Below are 21,383 nucleotides of genomic sequence, written 5' to 3'. Positions count from 1 at the left end.
GAAAATATTTTCGCAAAATTCTGGTGGCAAAAAGGACAGCGAAGAAAAGGGATACACTAGTGTCAATGGAAATTTGTGTGCCGATCAAAAGAGGAGGGGAATGGGCTTTAAAAATCTATCGCAATTCATTATTTCACTAGTAGCTAAGCAAGGGTGGAGGATTATTAATAATCAGGATTCTTTGGTTACACGAGTTTTTAAAGCAAAATATTTTTTGAATGATCATTTTTTAAATTCTCAAGTGGGAAAAACTAATTCTTATACATAGAAAAGCATCTGGGCAATGAAAGGTATTTTGAAAAAAGGTACATGTTAGAAGGTTGGTACAGGTACAAATATTTCTATCCACGATGATGCTTGGATTCCAGATGCTGTTAATTTTAGATTATCTTCAGTTGTTAATACTATGTGAGATGCCAAGGTCAGTGAGTTGATCGATAGTAATAAGAGAATATGGAAAAGATAACTTATTAACAATACCTTTTCAGAGGAAGATGTTGGAAAAATACTCCGGATACCTTTAGCACACACACCTCACGATGATCTGCTTACCTGGAAAGGCGAATATTCAAGCTATTTTCAGTCCACAGCACCTATAAACTATTACAAACTTTTGATGAAATTCCTAGAGCTTATGCTTTACAAACCGGCTACAAGAATTTTTACAAAAAACTTTATCTCCTAAATCTACCATCTAAAATAAATGTTACAATATGGAGAATTTCATGGAACTATTTGCATGAATGTACTGAAACAATCGACCGTATTTTTCGTGAATGTCCTGTCACAGTGGAACTGTGGACACTTTTAAAAATTCAGAATATTTTTATGGATCCTAACATGGATTTTGTACAGCGGATTACTTGGATCTTTGATCAGTTTACTCCAAGCCAGAACCACCTCTTCTGTTGTGGTCTTTGGGCTATCTGGGGAGAGAGAAACAAAAGAATGCATGAGCAGAAAAATAGTACAAGTCAGGAAATAACAAATTTCATCAACAACTATATTGCTAAACTTAATGGTTTAGAAAAGAGAAATCCAGTAAGGGGGAAGGTGATAAGAAGATGGAGTTACCCACCTAGTGAGTTCATAAAAATTAATTTTGACGGTGCATACGATGGGACTCACCACCAATCAGCTTCAGGTATAGTGATCAGAAATGAAGAAGGGGTAGTCTTACTTTCTTGCTCTGAGATCCATCATGGGGTAACTTTCGCCTTTGCAGCTGAAGCAATCGCATGTCGAAAAGCAGTCCAAATAGGATTTGAACATGAATGGCCAAAGATCATAATCGAAGGAGACTCTCTCACAATAATCAAGAAATGTACAAACAAAAGTCAAGATCGATCACATATTGGAGCATATATATATGATATTCAACAGAAACTAAACAGATCCAAAAGTTTCATGTTCAAACACACACCAAGATCCACAAACGCTCTCGTGCATATTTTGGCAACAAAAACTCTAAAAAGAAAGGAAGAGATGTACCTGGTAATGAGTGTCCCGAAGTATGCTGAAACTCAACAAAGGATTGAAAGGAGACATGAACCAGATTGAGAAAGGAATGGGGAACAAAAGAACTAAGAGGAAAGTATAAGAAAAAAAGATAAACCAGTTTTTGAAAGAACAACTTTCCCAATAAACTGAACCATCAAAAGAAAAGAAGAAATGATATCCAGATGACAAGATAGGTTTTAGTATTTTCTGACTGGGCATTAGTTAGGCGCATTTATTTTCAATTCTAGACTATTCGGTAAAAATATCTAGATAGTTTTACTACTTAGTTTTTAGGCCACTTTAGCTTTGGGCCATTTTTTTTTTTGTTTTTAGCTTTCTGATTCCTTTTGGGTTTTACTATGTAATTCTTATTTCTTTTTGAATACAAAGCCCAATCTGAAATTTCTCAAAAAAAAATTTGAAATATGTTATTTTAAATATATATATTTTTAATATTTTACTATACCTCTATAGGATACTTGTTAATCCCTTGACAATACTTGTGAAGTCTAAAAACTCCACTAGTAGTGTACTAAATAATTTTCCTTTTTAGAATTATATAATTTATTTTTATCATATCATGTGTATTATCTATAAAAATTGTTAATAATTCAACTAATGCTAAGAATATAAGCTAACAACCAAATTGGTGCTTGATATGGTAAGCACTCCTCCAAGCACTAAATGACAAGCAATAATCATATAAGACACAAGAAAATGGTTACACAATTGGTTTCCTTATGTCTAAGGAGCCTAGCTCAGCAAGAAATATAAACTCTCTTCAACAATTATGCAAAGTAAACATACTCAATCACTCCTTGTGATAATTTCCCTTACCGTTGTACTTTGGAGACTTTATACCCTTACCACTAAATTTACCCCTTGTAAATTCAACAAGTAAAACCATGACACATAGGTTTTACTATCAATATGCACTCATACAATAAGATTCCTCACTTAGAATAGATTAAGTGCTCAATTCTCTTCGTAAATAAACCTATACAAGTTTGTCAATTATATAGAGTGTAACACATCTAACCCATACCCGTCGCCAAAATAGGGTTTCGAAGCATTACCGAAGTTTATCGATCAAACAAGCAGAATTCTTAAACATTTCATATCATCAAAACAAGTCATCAAAGCATCATTTTAATTCAAATTATAAACATACCAAATCCAAATCAAATTGCTTAGTTTATGAGCACTTAAACATAAAATTAAATTCACATGTACCTATCTAGATTTAGTTCAATTTACCATGCCATAATATGGCTTCAAAAAAAACACATATTAATATGTATAAAACCAAACAATATTAAACTTATAATCTCATTTACATTCAATTCACAAAATAGCTTTTATTTAAACACCTTAGGTACATGGCGACACAAAAGAGCAATCATCACTACGTTTGAGTTTGGGAGCGTTGTTGGATGCTGAATTGGCGATCAAAATTGAAGTATCTAATCTACGTACGGAAAACAAAATCATACACTGAGTAAAACTTAGTGGTATTTCTATAATCCAAATATTTAAAGACAAGATAATATAATATGTATATTTTAATTATAAGCACATTTGAATATTTAAGACCACATTTATTCATACAATGACATTAGCCATTCAATATTCAATTCATAAATACATTATTTCATACCATTCTCAAATCTCATCACTTGCTATATAATAGTTTTAATAATTTAATATATATATCATTTAAACAAAAATATTATTAACTCCATATCCAATTCATGAATACGTAATTCATGTGTCTCATTTTCATGTTTCAATTCACTATCCTATTTTCATTCATATACAATATCATCAAATATCAATCATAGTACTATTTTATTTAATTACCCCTATTAACACACTCAGACTCGAAGGGATACACGGATCCAACCAACACACCAGTTTGGCACCCAGTGCCTCATCGGATAAATTCGAAGTAATAACTAAACCTAGCGCTATATAAATTTGAAACCCAGTGTCTCATCGGTTAAACCGAAGTATATTGGCACCCAGTGCCTCATCGACTTGAAGTCGAAGAAGTCCCTGAACTCTTCCGATCCTATGGCATGCCATCTATATCCAACTCAGCCCGATATAGTTAATAAGGTTTAATTTCACTTTCCAAATACAACCAATATTCAATTATGATATATGCACATATATATTCATTTCAATTCAAATAGTCAATATATTCATAATATATATATCAATTCAATCCATTCAATCAACTTTTAATTCAATTCAATGTCAAAGTGTCAAATACTCACCTCAACACTTACCATATGCATTAAATAAAAAATATAACAATTAATAACTAGTTTCGGATTATAGAAATACAAACCAAGAATTCCGAGCTATTCCACGTCAACTTTATCTTTCCCCTTTTTAGTTGAGGATTCTGATACGACATTAGCTATGGCATTAAAACAATTAAAATTAATCAATATAACACAATTCATATTGAATATTTCAATTTTTATTCAATATTTGCCTAAATTCCAATTTAGTCCCTAAACCAAGACTAATTTTTATTCTTCACAATTAATTCTATATTTTCATACAATTTCCACTTTAAACTACATTTAACTCCCTATTTTCACTTAAATTCCTAAATTTCAAAATTTTCAAAATTTAGTCCCTATTACTTAAAATTTACAATTCATTATTTCTAACTTAAAAATCTAACAATTTAATCCCTAATACTAAAATTATTCAACATTAACAACACTTAAAAAACTTAATAATTGCTAAAATTTTGAGATGGGTCGGGTACTACTTAACACCGGGATTCCAAAAACATAAAAATTATAAGAAAAAGGGACTAAATTGACTAACCAATTAAACTTGGAAACTTTGAAACCCCTAAGTCTTACGTTTCTTCTTTCTTTCCATTTTTCTTTTTCTTTCTTTCTTTCTGTTTTGTTTGGATTCTTAATACTTAAGATTTTATATTATAATATATATTAAATTTACAAATATATTACCTAATGCTGCCTTATTAAAGAACAATGGCATAATTGTTTCTTTAGTCCCTTTAATTATTTTTTAATCTATAATTCAACTTTCACCTTATATGCAATTTAGTCCTTATACCTAGTTACTCTTAATTCATGCAAATTCACTTAACCAAAACCTAATTAACTACACAACTAACTTCGTAAATATTTACAAGTTTGATTTATGAAAATGGAGTCCCAGAAATGCACTTTCTGACACCCCTGACTATCGGGTCATTATAATTCTCCCCCGAATTAAATTTCATCCTTGAAATTTACCTAAAAAGAGGTGGGGCTACTGAGATCTCATAGTCTCTTCCGGTTCCCAAGTCGTTTCTTCAACATTATGACTACGCCACAACACTTTCACTAACGGAACTCACTTATTATTCATTTCTTTCACCTCACGTGCCAAAATGTCAACTGGTTCTTCTTCGTATGACAAATCAGATTGAATTTCAATATCTTCTATCGAAATAACATGAGATAGACCCGATCAATCTCTTCTAAAAATTGAAACGTGAAAAACATCATGAATTTTTTGTAGTTCTGTAGGTAAAGCTAAACGATACGCAACTGGTCTCACTCTTTCCATAATCTCATACGGTCCAATAAAATGAGCACTCAGTTTCCTTTTTCGACCAAATCTCAAAATTTTCTTCCAAGACGAAACTTTAAGAAATACTTTGTCTCCAACAGAATATTCAATATCTCGACGTTTCATATCTGCATATGATTTTTGTCTATCAAAAGCTGTCTTCAATCTATCTCGAATTTTCTTAACAATGTCTTTCGTTTCTCGAATTAATTCTGGCCAGATCATTCTTCTTTCACTCAATTCCATCCAAAAAACAGGTGATCGACACTTATGACCATATTAGGCTCCAAACGGAGCCATTTGAATACTCGATTGAAAACTATTGTTGTATACAAATTCGGCCAAAGGTACGTAACGCTCCCAACCTGATTCAAAATCAATAACACAAGTATAAAGCATGTCTTCCAAAATCTGAATAACATGCTCATATTGTCCGTTATTCTATAGATGAAAATTTATGCTAAAATTAAGTGGCGTACCAAGAGATTCGTGCAATTATTTGCAAAATCTTAAAGTGAATCTCGGATCTTGATCAAAAATTATCAACACAGGGACACCGTGCAATCTTACTATTTCTTGAATATAAACTTCAGCAAGCTTTTGAAGTTACCAATCTGTCCTGACTACAATGAAATGTGCCGATTTTGTAAGTCGATCAACATCACCCATATAGCATTTTACTTACTTGCCAATAAAGGTAACCCCATTACAAAATTCATTGTGATACAATTCCAATTCTATCTAGGAACAGAAATAGGTTGAAGTAATCTGGTCGAAACCTGATATTCTACCTTAACTCGCTGACAAGTTAAACATTTAGCCACATACTCGACCACATCTCTTTTCATTCCTAGCCACCAATAAGATTCTCCCAGATCATGATACATTTTCATTCCTCTAGGATGCAAAGCGAAAGGCCTATTATGGGCGTCGTAAAGTATCAACTCTTTTAATTCAGAAACATTCGAAAGGCAAATTCGGTTATGAAATCTCAAGCAACCACAATCATCAATGCTGAAATTTTCTAATATACCATTTTGAACCATTTCTCTGTTCTTCGCCAACTTGATCTTCTAACTGTGCTGACTTGATCCAATCAAGCATCACCGGTTTGATTTTCAGTTCAGCCAATAGGCTTCCATCGTCATTGATACTGAGCTGAACAAACATTACTCGCAATTCAATTGCTGTTTTCCTACTCAACACATCAGCTACAGCATTAGCTTTATCAGGGTGATAATCAATAACACTGTCAAAATTTTTCAAAAGTTTTACTCAACGACGCTATCTCAAATTCAACTACTTTTGAGATAGAAGGCACTTGAGACTCTTATGATAGGTATAAATATAACATTTTTCACCATATAAATAGTGCCCCTAGATCTTTAGAGCAAAAACCACAGAAGCTAGCTTTAAATCATGCATCAGATAATTGCATTCATGCATTTTTAGCTGATGATATGCATAAGTAATCATTTTCCCATCTTGCATCAAAACAAAACCAAGACCGCCCAAGGAAGCGTAGATAAGTCGTAATTTATACATATTTTTATCCTTTGCTTAGCATATTTTTGGATGAATTATCATCTGATTTGTGGAATTTGATGCTCCTAATCATTTAATTTGATGCTTTATACTTAGGTGAGCATAGAAGAGTAAAAAGAGCGAGAATCGTGCCAAAAATGAAGAAAATAGGCCAACATGAGAAATCGACATGGCCTGGACTTCCATACACGAGTAGTCCACATGCCCGTGTAGTTTCGGCAGACTCTGACACTGCCTGGACCTTCTTACATTGGTAGACCACACGGTCGTGGCTATTCAACAGACTCTAACACGATTTGAAGCACTTACACACGGGCGTGTCACACAAGCGTGTCTCTGTCGGGCCCATGTTTAGTTCTAATTGGAAATGGGCACTTTGGAGGATTCTTAGGCATTCTAAAGCCTATATTAACACCCCAGAGGAGGCATTTAAAGGAGACACGGAGTAGGAGGCAAGGAATTACTCGAAGAAAGCCGATTGATCCATCTCAGAAGCCGGATTCTCATTCAAGACTGAAGATTTCCCTTTGATTTCCTTCGAGATTTATGGGTTTCTTTATGTTTTGTTATTATTATTCTTCTGAGATGTTTTCTTTTACACTTATGAACTAAATCCCCTAAATACCTAAGGAGATGAAACCTAAGACAGATCTTGTTATTATTTTCTAAATTATATGATAAATATTTGATTTGTTCTTAATTATGAGCTCTTAATTCTTTCTTTAATATTCCAAGATATTGATTCAAGTATTGATGTACTTATTCAGAGGAGCAAAAGTCCCTATCTAAGAGTAGATCTAGCATAATTAAGCGGAGTTGATTGCACCTTTAGACATAGGGCGACATAATTTTGTCGGATTAGGGTGAAACCTAATAAGGGAATCAATAGATCGAGTTAAAGCAACATTAGAGGTTTTAATTAGAAAGAGATTTCAATTAATCAAACTAGGGTTAGACGTTGTTAGTCTCGAGAGAGATAATAATATAACTTAGGGATTTCTGCAGATCAAGTCAAGTGAATAAATCGTCTGATTCAGAGTCAAATAACAAGTGAAGTCTAGGTGGATTTTTCCTTGGATATTGTCCAAACCAATCAGTTTTTCCCAAAAGTTATTTTCCCAATTTTCTTCCTGTGCATTCTTAGTTTAGTTAATTAATTTAGATAAAACAAATCCCTTTATTTTTAGGCTAGATAATAAAAAGAAGCTTAATACTAGTACTTTTAGTTCCTGTTGGTTCGACATTCCAGTCTTGCAATAAACTATACTATTGTTCGATAGGTGCACTTGCCTTTATCATGATAATAGTCAGTTTTCAATTTCGATCAATCATAAATTTAAAACTTATCACGAGACGATTACATGAAGTTTTTGGTGCTGTTGCCGGGGAACTTAAATATTAGGAACACTTAACTTTTATTACTTTAGCCATTTATTCTATTGCAATTTAAATTTTATTTTGATTTATATTTCAACTTATCACAAGACGATTACATCAAGTCTTTAGCCCCTTTAATTATTCTTTAATCTATATTTCAACTTTCACCCTATATGCAATTTAGTCCTCATATCTAATTACTCTTAATTCATGCAAATTCACTTAACCAAAACCTAATTAACTACACAAATAACTTCGTAAATATTTAATATTTACAAGTCTAAATTATGAAAACAGAGTCTCATAAATGCACTTTCTGACACCCCTAACTATCGAGTCATTACATAGAGTTTACTGAGACTTGCTTATATAATAAGGTCTATCACAATCCCTATAAAATAATCACTATATAAGTTGAATATGATATAACAATAATGAGCAAGATAAACAAGAATTCTTGGTAGCTTAGCCTTTAATGATTCAATACAATCAAACATATTTAATTCAAGGGATTAGATAAAAATGAACCAATACGATCCAATCTCCAAAACAAGTTTTCCTAAGTGATATAATCTTCATTGATGGGCTAGATACCGTCCATATACTCAACATATCCCATATACATAGTTCAATAAATTGCTAACGCATCAAATATGGAAACTTTCTTCTCACAGTTTTGGTGGTTAAGGGAGTGGGCACTCCTTTCGGCACCAAATTTCCAGTTTCATATTTTCAACAATCTCCCCCTTTGGCAATTTGTTGAGTAAAACATACATCAAGCAAAAAGCTATAACATCAAGTAACCTCAACTCTCCCTTAGCATATTTTCATTAACTCAATAGACTTAACTTTGAAAATAATTAAGTAAATTAATCTTCAATGCTTAATCCAATTTGTATCAATAACCAACCAACAATAATTATAACTAAGTAAGCTAACCAATTCATGAGATAATGCATTAAAGTAAATGAAATTCATAAGCAAAATCAGTTTTCCAATAGTTCAAAATAAACTCACCAGTCAGTTCACCAACAATATCATCATCAAAAGGAAGTATCAACAGTAGAAGCAAATAAATCGAAATGCCAAATAATGAAAACTTCCACTCTCAATATAGCAATAAAATTCTCCCAAAAAAATTTCCCTCGTTCAGTAGTCTCCCCCTTAAGAATAGCCTCTTGATTGAATTCATTAGAGAAGTTTAGTTTATTAATTATCCTTTTTCTCATGCTCAAAGTGACAAATTTGGTGCCTGTGATAGTGGACACGTCCTGGGTTTGAGATACTTCCTCCTACTCAGCATCATCATAACAAACTTACTGCCTCTCAATAGTAAACCAAATAAACATCCCATTTCCTTATCAATGATAGTTTCCTAGCATCCTTTCTCCCCCTTAACAACAACACCATATCATGACAGTAATAATTCTGGATTTTCCTTATCATTGTAGGGCTAAATTCATACCATTCTCTATGTATTTGTATCTTCTGATGCATAAAGTTTCATAATCACTATTTCTAATAAGTATATCCATGCCATAATCAGCAAAACTAGTCTTTTCTACAAAACTCTTTTTGAGTATAATGACATACCTCTTGGAACAAATAGTATCAAGAAAAACTTTGTTCTTCATCTTCAACATAATGCTTGGGCAGGGTTTGAGGGAGTGTGCACTCCCTTAGTGATCTCAACATCAAAATTTTGATTTGGTCATCTTTTAAAATTTGGGAGATAGGACTTTCATCAACATTCTTTAGCTCAAACTGAGAGGTGTAACATACCAAAGGAACTATGTGTCTATAGTTTTGTCTATGTCTACTCCTTGTATTTATTACATCATTAACATCACGAATTATATCAATAGGTGAGTGATTATTCCTAACTTTTACTAAAGGTTGAAGTGGCTCATCATCATTAGACTAATCATATATTTGATCAAGAACTTTAACATCTTAGTTTTCTACTTCTAACTTTTCTTCAGGCTTAGTAGTGCCAAGAGGAGTGGGAATCTTTTTAGGCATTAAATCAGGAGCCTTGTCTTTATCATCATCTCTACACATCTCATAGGCTCCATCATCATCAACCACCACATTGGCCTTCTAAATATGTTTGTTGAGCAACCTATATGTTTATTCATCATTGATATTGAATATTGGTAATAGAAGCTCCTACATCAATAAGGTTACCAGTTAATAATGGTTCAGCAAAACTAGTAACAATATTCACCAAAATGTTGTCAATGATTGAGACATGTACACTCCGACTCAAGATTTCTTGAATAATAACACGGATTCTTCAATTAAGATTGTTAGCATGCTTGAACATCGATGAAATGTTCAACAAGGCATCAATGTCCTACAGTCCTTGTTGAATAGCTCAAGATGGCCTAATAATTTTTGTCTCCATGGCAGACCTTTATTCGCCCCTTAGTGTGGCTGGAACGAACACTTCAAAGAAGAGGTATGACACAAAAGATGTAGGTGTAGTCTAAGTTACCTTTTTGTGTAATGTGCTTAGGGAGTGGAAACTCCTTTAGTTGCCTTACCAATTTTCTCAATAGGGGGTTGAATGTCCCCTCACCAATAGTTTGTTGTGATTGTTGTTGTTTTTCATACTCTTTAATAGATATGATATTTACAAAAGCCATAACCATAGGAAAAAGGATTTGTTTGGATATTTATAACAAGAAAAGTTGTCACTTCACAAATAACTCAAGTTTCTTCCAATATATGAAGAGATAAATATCTCTAAAGATTGATTTCCACCAAAAATAAAATAAGGCCAAACATTATTTCACAATCCTCAAAAGTCTGAGTAAATCAATTAGTAGCATAATTACCTTAAATAAATTAAAGCTGCATCAAGTATTACCGTGTGAATGCCTTCCATAATCAGTCAACACACCTTATGTTCGGCAAATTCCAATTGAGCTTCTCAAGCTCTCAAACTTATTGGAATCCAAGGTTTTTGTGAACAAATTATCTAGTAGACTTTGAGTAGACACATACTTTTCTCCACTTGTGCTTTCACGATTATCCATATTTAACTTACGAAGCATATTGAGTTGTCTTTATTAAACAAAATGCCAAGATCAAATGTACCATATGTAACAGCCAGATTTAGACACTAATCAGAACGGTGGTTTCGGGACCACGAATCCGAGTCAAAAAAATATTTTAAAAATTAATTTTTTGTGTTTATTTTGTGTGAATATCTATCTGTGAAATTTTCATGATTTAATTTTCTTGTTTAGGTGTCTGATTAAATAAAAGGATTTAATTGCGTAAAATGAAAATTAGGTGGTTATTTCTAAAAGGGGCTAAACTGTACTTGACTTTTTAAATGGAAGCCTATATGAGATAAATAAGCCATTAGTAAAATAAGTGGACGATTAAGGACATTAAAATGTGATAATATTAAGTTTTAAACTAAGGTTAATTTGGTAAACTAATAAAATAAGTTAATATAACATAAACTTATCATAAAATAAGCCATATCCATGTTATTCTTTTTTTATGTTCTTGCACCGAAACTAAAAACAAAAGAAAAGAAAAAGAGAAACCTAGGGTTCAGCTTCATTCAAGCTCAATCAAGGTAAGAGTTCAGCTCGGTTTTTGATAATTTCTACGTTTTTGAAAACGTTGCTTCGAGTACTACAAAACCCATGCTTGAATTTTTTATTTTGATGAATATTTTGAGTTGTGCCATTGTTGATAGCTTGTGATTTTTTTTGTTTGATGATGAAAATTGAAAGATATGTTTTAGGTTAACATGTTTTGTATTGGTGTTTTTGATGATTTTGAGTAATTAGGCCTAAATTACAAAAATAATAATTTGAGGGACTAAAATGTGAAATAAATGAAATATATGGACTTGTATGGTAATGGGTAAGATTCGGCCAAACATGAGTACTTTGAAATTTTGCATATTTTGTGTTTTGTGCAATAGGGACTAAATTGTAAAAATTGTAAATGTCAGGGGTAAAATGGTAAATTGCTCATTTATGTGTTTTTGGACTAAATTGAATGAAAATATGTTTGAATGAGCTTAATTTGAATATGTTTAGATCAAGAACCAAAGAAATCAGATTTGGATTGGGGGAAAATGAAAGTCGTCAACTAGCTGCCCTGTTCCGTTTTGTATCGTCCAAGGTAAGATTATAAGCAAATAGATATGTCTAATTGTAGTTTAATATTAAATATGTATGTCGGAACGAAATGTATGAAATTATAAACACTATGGCCGAATATGAATAAGCTTAGTTACTACATTTCGAGTTCGTTCCGACTGAGTTACGACATCCAAAAGCCTCGTATGAACCTTAGGAATAGTTAGGATAAATATGTCATGACATAGGATCCTGATATATGTGTGCAAGTAAGACCATGGTATCGATATGTGATTCCGATATATGTGTACGAGTAAGACCCTGTCTGGGACAGTGGCACCGATATGTGATTACATGTAAGACCACGTCTAGGACGTTGGCATTGTACAACACATGTGTGATTATCCGAGTGTCCTACCCAATTCTGAATGGTTCATCGGGTATCGATAAGTGGGGAACAAACATGTAAAATTAGCTAAGTGATCAGGTATGTATTAGTTTAGTATTTTTTGCAACAAGGTAAGTGAGTGTTATGATATTAGTTACAAGCATTTGTAACATGAATGAAAAGTATATGTGTAAATATGTCATGTGTATTCGGCCTTATAGGCAAGAAGTATGATCCTTGTTGGTGTGATTTTATTTTCGCATATATATATATATATATATATATAATTATCTTGCATATTCAATTACTTAGTTAATGTGTGTATATAAATTTTATCTTGATTTAAAAGCTTATTTATACAAAGGTACGTATATTAGGTTTTATATTGATAATTTGGCTTTTGAAAATTGAATAATAATTTGATAACTTAATTTGGTGAACATTCGGCCAAGGTCACGGACATATGTGTTCAGGTATATTATTATTGAAGTTGAAAGTTGAGAATAAGCTTGATATTGGTATTGTAATTTGGTTGGTTAAAATAAGTTGATTATGTTATCAGTTTGATTGTTGCTTATGACTTATGAAGCTTAAATAGCTTATTATGTGTATATTTGTCTTTGATTTATAGATTTTGGATTTGAGTTACAAGCTTAGGGATCGCCAGCAAAGTCTATCACACTATCTACAGCTTCGGTATTTTAATATTCAAACTCGAATTATGGCATGTATAGGCTAGAGTGTGATTTTGTAAGCTGAATTTTTGGTTTTGTGTAATCTAAGCCATGCGAAAATGGCTAAGTAATTATATTAGAATTTGGTTATGTTAGTTAAGGCTTATATTAATTTTGGTTACTAAGTTGCATGCTATGAAAGTATAATATATGTGGTAAGCATTATATGTTTGGCAATGGCTTGCTGATTATGTTTGAATTTGGTATGGTAAGATCATAGTCAAAATATTTAATGAGCATGTTCGTTGGTAATTGATGATGGATGTTTTGGGATATATATATGATTTCAAATAGATGATTCGGCTATGAAGGAATAATAGTACAATATGCATTTGGTATGTTAATTAGTTGAGATGGAAAAATATGCAATGCATGTGTTTCATGAATATTTGGTCAATTGTTTAGTAAGTTTTCAATGCTAAGTGTGATCGTTATTTTTTTAGGGTAAACTACTTATCATGTACATGTGCATTAATATTAGAATAGGCCAAGGTATAATGTACCAAATATACATATGTAACTATTTATTAAATTATGTGATATGATTGCATGCTTAAATATGGTTATTAAGAATTTGCAGTTAAAGTTAGACGATGAGTAACATTAAGTGATCAATAATTTAAGATGTCCGAACATTGACTATTACTTTGTTATTGAATATGAAATTTTGGACACATTAACTAGTATATATAATCGGTGTATTTCTTGGTGGTGTGAGCATGAAATGGTTAAAATTCACTAAGGCCAATTGCGTGTAATTTAATGACTAAAGTAGGTATGTATAGTTTTCTTTTAATAATTAATACTCTAAATGAATTATATGGAAATATGTGAATAATATCGTGTGGTTGTTTCAATTTGTGGTAAAGTGTAAAGCATGCAAAAAAAAATTCAAATTGATTATTACCTGAGCTGTATATACAATGATTTAAGATGTGTTTTATGGCTTATTGGGTTATAAGAATGTATATGTAATTTTGGTGGCTATGTGTATAATTACATATGTGGTAATGGAAGTATATTTAACTATGTTGGTATTTGATAAAGCTGTGTAATTAAATGCATTATATGTTGTTAGTAATAAGCTGAAATTTGTTGTGATCTATATATGCTAGGTATAAATCGATGTATGTACTGGAAGGTGAATTAATTATATTTTATTTATAAATGAGTTTGACTTGAATGATTATATATATATGAATGCTTTGAACTTGTGTTTGACCTGTAATGCCTCGTAACCCTAATCCGGCGACAGATATGGTCTAGAGGTGTTACATTTTATTGGTATCAGAGTTACGGTTTAGTCGGTTCTAGGACTAACTTGGCACATGTGAGTCTAGCTCTACATGCTATATTATATACTGTGATAGTATGATGACTTCTGACATTTGAAAACGTGTTTTCATATAGTAAATGGATCCCGACAGAGCTGTAGCTGATAATGTCTAGAGTGTAGCACCTACTCCCACGCAAGGGACAGCGCCGGTAGAATCTCGACCGATTTCAAGTAACCTGGAAGGAGAGGCTAGATAAGCCTTTTACCAAATGATGAATGATTGGTTTATTCAATATATTCGGACTAACTCGGGTGCACAACAACCTCTACCCCCGACTAATCCATCTTCGCTGCATGTTGTACCACAAGTAAGTGGTTCGTTAAGATTGTATAAGCCACCTGTTGACAAAATCAGAAAACATGGGGCCGATAAGTTTAAAGCTACTGATGATAATGATGCTAAGCGGGCTGAGTTCTAGCTTGATAATACTATTCATGTGTTTGATGAGCTGTCCTGTACCCCGGATGACTGCTTGAAGTGTGCCATATCTTTGCTTTAAGACACAGCATACCACTGGTGAATACCCTAGAATCAGTGGTTCCGAGAGAGCGGGTGACTTGGGAATTCTTCCAGGCTGAGTTCTGTAAGAAGTATAACAGTCAAAAATTTATTGATCAGAAGCGAAAAGAATTTCTGGAGCTGAAACAGGGTCGGATGACCGTGGCAGAATATGAGTGGAAATTTGTGAGACTCAGTTGATATGCCCAAAAGTGTGTTTCCACCGAGGCCATAATGTGTAAAAGATTCGAAGATGGGCTGAATGAAGACATTAAACTGTTAGTTGGCATACTGGAGATAAAGAGTTCGTAGTACTGGTTGAGCGAGCCTGTAAAGCTGAAGAGCTCGGGAAAAAGAAGAGAAAAGCTGATTTTGAAGCTAGAGACTCGTGTAAGAGATCATTCAATAAGTCAGTTCAGTCAACACCAAAGAAGTTCTGCGATGATTTCAGTCATTCTAAAGCCACTTTGGGTTATACCAGTCGGGATCAGAATAGACCACCTGCGAGTTTGAGAGCTGCCTCGGTAGCTAGTGTGGGAATGTCAGATCAAATCAACCCGAATGTAAACACTGTGGTAAACGACAACCCAACAGTTGCAGATTACATGATCGGGCCTATTTTAAATGTGGATCGATAGGTCATTATATTCGAGATTACCCAGGGTTAGCTGAAGAGAATCCAGTGCAGAACACGAGATAGGGTAATACTGCATCTCAGAGAAGACCACCCAAAAATACAGGTAACGCGAGTGGTAGTCAAAGGGAAATTAAAGATACAGCAAACAAATCTGAGGCTCATGCACCTGTCAGAGCCTATGCTGTACGCGCACGAGAGGAGGCTTCATCCCCAGATGTCATTACCGGTACATTTACTCTTTATGATACTAATGTAATTACATTGATTGATCCTGGTTTTACTCATTCTTATGTGTGTGAGACATTAGTATTCAGCAAGACTCTGCCTGTTGAGTCTACTGAGTTTGTGATTAGAGTGTCAAACCCCTTGGACCGGTGTGTTATAGTTGACAAAGTGTGTAAGAATTGTCCCTTAATGGATCAAGATCTGTGCTTTCTGGCTGATTTGATGTTGCTGCCATTTGATGAGTTTGATAGAATTCTGGGTATGGATGGTTGACATTACATGATGCTATTGTAAACTGCAAGAAGAAGACTGTTGATTTACGGAGCCAGAATGATGAGATTATTCAGATTGAATCTAATGATGTGTATGGTTTACCAGCAGTAATTTCTTCGATGCTAGTTCAAAAATATGTGAGAAAAGGGTGTGAAGCTTATTTTGCCTATGTACTTGATAGTAAAGTGGCCGAAAGAAACATTGAATCAGTACCCATCGTATGTGAGTATCCAGATGTGTTTCTTGAAGAATTACTGGGTTTGCCACCTATTCGGGAAGTAGAGTTTGGTATTGAGTTAATGCCTCGGACGACTCTAATATCTATACCACCGTACAGAATGGCACCTATAGAACTAAAAGAATTGAAGGCTCAGTTGCAAGAATTGACAGATAGAGGTTTCGCACGATCGAGTTTCTCTCCGTGTGATGCACCTGTGTGGTTTGTGAAAAAGAAAGACGGAACTATGAGAATGTGCATCGATTATAGACAGCTCAATAAAGTGACTATAAAAATAAGTATCCGTTGCCACGGATTAACGATTTGTTTGATCAACTGAAAGGGGCTACAGTATTTTCGAAGATAGATTTGAGGTCAAGCTACTATCAGCTACAAGTTAAAGACTCTGATGTACCAAAGACTGCTTTCTGAACGAGGTATGGATACTATGAGTTTTTGGTTATGCCTTTCGGACTTACTAATGCACCTGTTATTTTCATGGATTTGATGAATCGAATCTTCAAACTGTATCTGAACCGATTTGTGGTTGTGTTTATAAATGACATTTTGATCTACTCTCGTGATAAAGCTAAACATGCTGAACACTTGAGACTTATGTTACAGATATTGCAAGCTAAGCAGTTGTATGTGAAGTTCAGTAATGTGAGTTTTGGTTAAGCGAAGTTAGTTTTCTGGGTCATGTAGTATCAGCATTGGGTATTCGAGTTGATCCTAGTAAAATCTCAGCTATACTTGATTAGAAACCTCCGAAGAATGTCTCTGAAGTTCGAAGCTTTCTGGGACTTGCTCATTATTATAGACGGTTTGTGAAAGGTTTCTCTATGATTACAGCTCCGGCGATGAAGCTATTGCAGAAATATGTTAAGTTCGAGTGGTTAGAGAAGTGCCAGAAAAGCTTGAAAGCTCTTTTGACCAAAGCTCCAGTGCTAGTTTAGCCAGAATCGGGTAAAGAAATTTTTATTTATAGTGATGCATCTTTGATTGGTTTGGGCTATGTTTTGATGCTGGAAGGCAAAGTTATAGCTTATGCCTCGAGACAATTGAAGCCAGACGAAAGGAACTATCCGACACATGACCTAGAATTGGCAGCCATTGTGTTTGCATTGAAAATTTAGCGTCATTATCTGTTCGATGAGAAATGTCATGTTTATTCTAATTATAAAAGCTTGAAATACTTGACAACTCAGAAAGATCTGAAGTTGAGACAACATCGATGGTTAGAATTGTTAAAAGACTACGAGCTTGTGATTGAATATCACCAGAGAAAGGCTAATATTGTTGCTGATGCTTTAAGCCAAAAATCACTGTTTACTTTGCGTGCAATGAATGCACATATGGCTATGTCTGATGATGGTTCGATAGTAGCTGAATTGAAAGCAAGACCGTTATTTATTCAACAAATTTGTGATGCCCAGAAGGTTCATAATGAGTTGATCACAAAACGAGCTCAGTGTGAGACGGACTGATTCAAATTTCAGAGTTGATGTTGATGACTGTTTGAGATTCAGAAACTGAATATGCATTCTGAGGAGTTCAGAGTTAATTCAGATGATTTTAAATGAAGCTCACAGCGGTCAGTTATCTGTTCGCCCAGGTAGTACAAAGATGTATAATGATCTGAAACAACTTTATTGGTGGCATGGTATGAAACGAGATATTTCTAACTTTTTTGCAAGATGTTTACTCTGCCAACAAGTAAAAGCTGAACATCAGGTGCCTTCAGGATTACTTCAGCCTATCACGATACCTGAGTGGAAGTGGGATAGAGTCATGATGGATTTTGTATCTGGTTTACCATTGACACCGAACAAGAAAGATGCAATCTGGGTTGTTGTTGATAGATTGACTAAATCAGCTCATTTTATTCCGATACGTACAAACTACACACTTGATAAGCTGGATGAATTGTTTGTTTCTCAGATTGTGAGACTACATGGTGTGCCTATATCTATTGTTTTGGATAGAGATCCAAGGTTTACATCGCGATTTTGGAAAAAACTACAAGATGCACTAGGTAGGAAATTACATTTCAGTACTGCTTTTCATCAGCAAACAGATGGCCAGTCTGAGCGAATCATTCAGATACTTGAGGATATGTTGATATGTTTCATTCTTGAGTTCGAAGGTACGTGGGAACGATACCTACCTCTGATTGAATTTGCGTATAATAATTACTTTCAATCGAGTATCAAAATGGCACCTTATGAGGCTTTGTATGGTCGTAAATGTCATACACTGTTATACTGGACTGAGCTCAGTGAAAATAAGATACACGGGGTCGACTTGATCAGAGAAACTGAACAAAAAGTGAAAGTAATCCGTGAAAGTCTGAAAGCAGCATCGGATCGTCAGAAATCTTATGTAGACTTGAAACGCAAAGATATAAAGTTTCAGATTGGAGATAAAGTTTTCTTGTAAGTCTCACGATGGAAAAAAATACTCAAATTTGGTCGTAAAGGCAAATTGAGTCCGAGGTTTACTGGGCCGTATGAGGTAATAGAGCGTATCAGACCAATTGCTTACAGATTATCGTTGCCATATGAGTTAGAAAAGATCCAAAATGTATTCCATGTTTTGATGCTCCGTAGATATCGGTCTGACCCTTCACATGTGATTAGTTCGTCTGAGATCGAGATTAAGCCTGATATGGCGTACGAAGAAGAACTGATTCGCATTCTGACTCGTGAGATTAAAGAGTTACGAAATAAGAAAATTTCGTTAGTTAAAGTATTGCAGCATAAACACGGGGTTGAAGAAGCAATGTGGGAACCAGAATATGCAATGAAAGAACGCTATCCGAACCTATTCACCGGTAAGATTTTCAGAAACGAAAATCCCTAAGAGGGAGAGTTGTAACAGCCAGATTTAAACCCTAATCGGAACGATGGTTTCGGGACCATGAATCTGAGTCAGGAAAATATTTTAAAATTATTTTTTGTGTTTATTTTGTTTGAATTTATATCTGTGAAATTTTTGTGATTTAATTTTGTTGTTTAGGTGTCTGATTAAATAAAAGGATTTAATCGCGTAAAATGAAAATTAGGTGGTTATTTCTAAAAGGGGCTAAACTGCACTTGACTTTTTAAATGGAAGCCTATATGAGATAAATAAGCCATTAGTAAAATAAGTGGACGGTTAAGGACATTAAAATGTGATAATATTAAGTTTTAAACTAAGGTTAATTTGGTAAACTAATAAAATAAGTTAATATAACATAAACTTATCATAAAATAAGCCATATTCATGTTATTTTTTTATGTTTTTGCACCGAAACTAAAAACAAAAGAAAAGAAAAAGAGAAACCTAGGGTTCGGCTTCATTCAAGCTCAATCAAGGTAAGAGTTCAGCTTGGTTTTTGATAATTTCTACGTTTTTGAGATCGTTGCTTCAAGTACTAAAAAACCCATGCTTGAATTTTTTATTTTGATGAATATTTTGAGTTGTGCCATTGTTGATAGCTTGTGATTTTTGTTGTTTGATGATGAAAAATGAAAGATATGTTTTAGGTTAACATGTTTTGTATTGGAGTTTTTGAGGATTTTGAGTAATTAGGCCTAAATTGCAAAAATAGTAATTTGAGGGACTAAAATGTGAAATAAATGAAATATATGGACTTGTATGGTAATGGGTAAGATTCGGCCAAACATGAGTACTTTGAAATTTTGCATATTTTGTGTTTGGTGCAATAGGGACTAAATTGTAAAAATTGTAAATATCAGGGTAAAATGGTAAATTACTCATCTAGTTTTTTGGACTAAATTGAATGAAAATATGTTTGAATAAGCTTAATTTGAATATGTTTAGATCAAGAACCAAAGAAATCAGATTTGGATCGGGGGAAAACAGAAGTCGTTAACTAGCTACCCTATTCCGTTTTGTATCGTCCGAGGTAAGTTTATAAGCAAATAGATGTGTTTAATTGTAGTTTAATATTAAATATATATGCTGGAACGAAATGTATGAAAGTATATACACTATGGCCGAATATGAATAAGCTTAGTTACTATATTCCGAGTTCGTTCCGATAAAGTTACGACATCCGAAAGCCCCGTATGAACCTTAGGAATAGTTAGGATACTTATGTCATGACATAGAATCCCGATATATGTGTACGAGTAAGACCATGGCATCGATATATGATTTTGATATATGTGTACGAGTAAGACCCTGTCTAGGACAGTGGTATCGATATGTTATTACATGTATGACCACATCTGGGACGTTGGCATTGTACGATACATGTGTGATTATCCGAGTGTCCTACCCAATTCTGAATGGTTCATTGGGCATCGATAAGTGGGGAACAAACATGTAAAATTAGCTAAGTGATCAGGTATGTATTAGTTTAGTATTTTTTGCAACAAGGTAAGTGAGTGTTATGATATTAGTTACAAGCATGTGTAACATGAATGAAAAGTATATGTGTAAATATGTCATGTGTATTCGGCCTTATGGGCAAGAAGTCTAATCCTTGTTGGTGTGCTTTTTTTTTCACATATATATATAATGATCTTGCATATTCGGTTACTTAGTTAATGTGTGTATATAAATTTTATCTTGATTTAAAAGCTTATTTATACAAAGGTACGTATATTAGGTTTTATATTGATAATTTGGCTTTTGAAAATTGAATAATGATTTGATAACTTAATTTGGTGAACATTTGGCCAAGGTCATGGATATATGTGTTCAGGTATATTATTATTGAAGTTGAAAGTTGAGAATAAGCTCGATATTGGTATTGTAATTTGGTTGGTTAAAATAAGTTAATTATGTTATCGGTTTGATTGTTGCTTATGACTTACTAAGCTTAAATAGCTTATTCTGTGTATATTTGTCTTTGTTTTATAGATTTTGGATTCGAGTTACAAGCTCGGCGATCGTCAGCAAAGTCTATCATACTATCTACAGCTTTG

General features: G+C 33.6%; 1 protein-coding gene across 1 annotated transcript; it reads left to right on the top strand.

The window, feature by feature from the left end:
- Window positions 1-840: 840 nt before the first annotated feature.
- On the top strand, window positions 841-1,560 carry LOC108462054 (uncharacterized). Its single transcript, XM_017762055.1, has one exon. The coding sequence runs from the start codon at window positions 841-843 to the stop codon at window positions 1,558-1,560; it is 720 nt and encodes a 239-aa protein (XP_017617544.1).
- The last annotated feature ends 19,823 nt before the right edge of the window (window positions 1,561-21,383 follow it).

Source organism: Gossypium arboreum, chromosome 13 (genome assembly GCF_025698485.1).
Source record: "Gossypium arboreum isolate Shixiya-1 chromosome 13, ASM2569848v2, whole genome shotgun sequence".
Classification (NCBI taxonomy): Eukaryota; Viridiplantae; Streptophyta; class Magnoliopsida; order Malvales; family Malvaceae; genus Gossypium; species Gossypium arboreum.
Note: the sequence above shows the minus strand (reverse complement) of the source record. Positions and strands in the feature narration are given on the sequence as shown.

What these genes read in the sequence shown, in the direction of transcription:
- LOC108462054 (XM_017762055.1), top strand. Translation starts at nt 841, where the DNA reads ATGGATTTTGTACAGCGGATTACTTGGATCTTTGATCAGTTTACTCCA.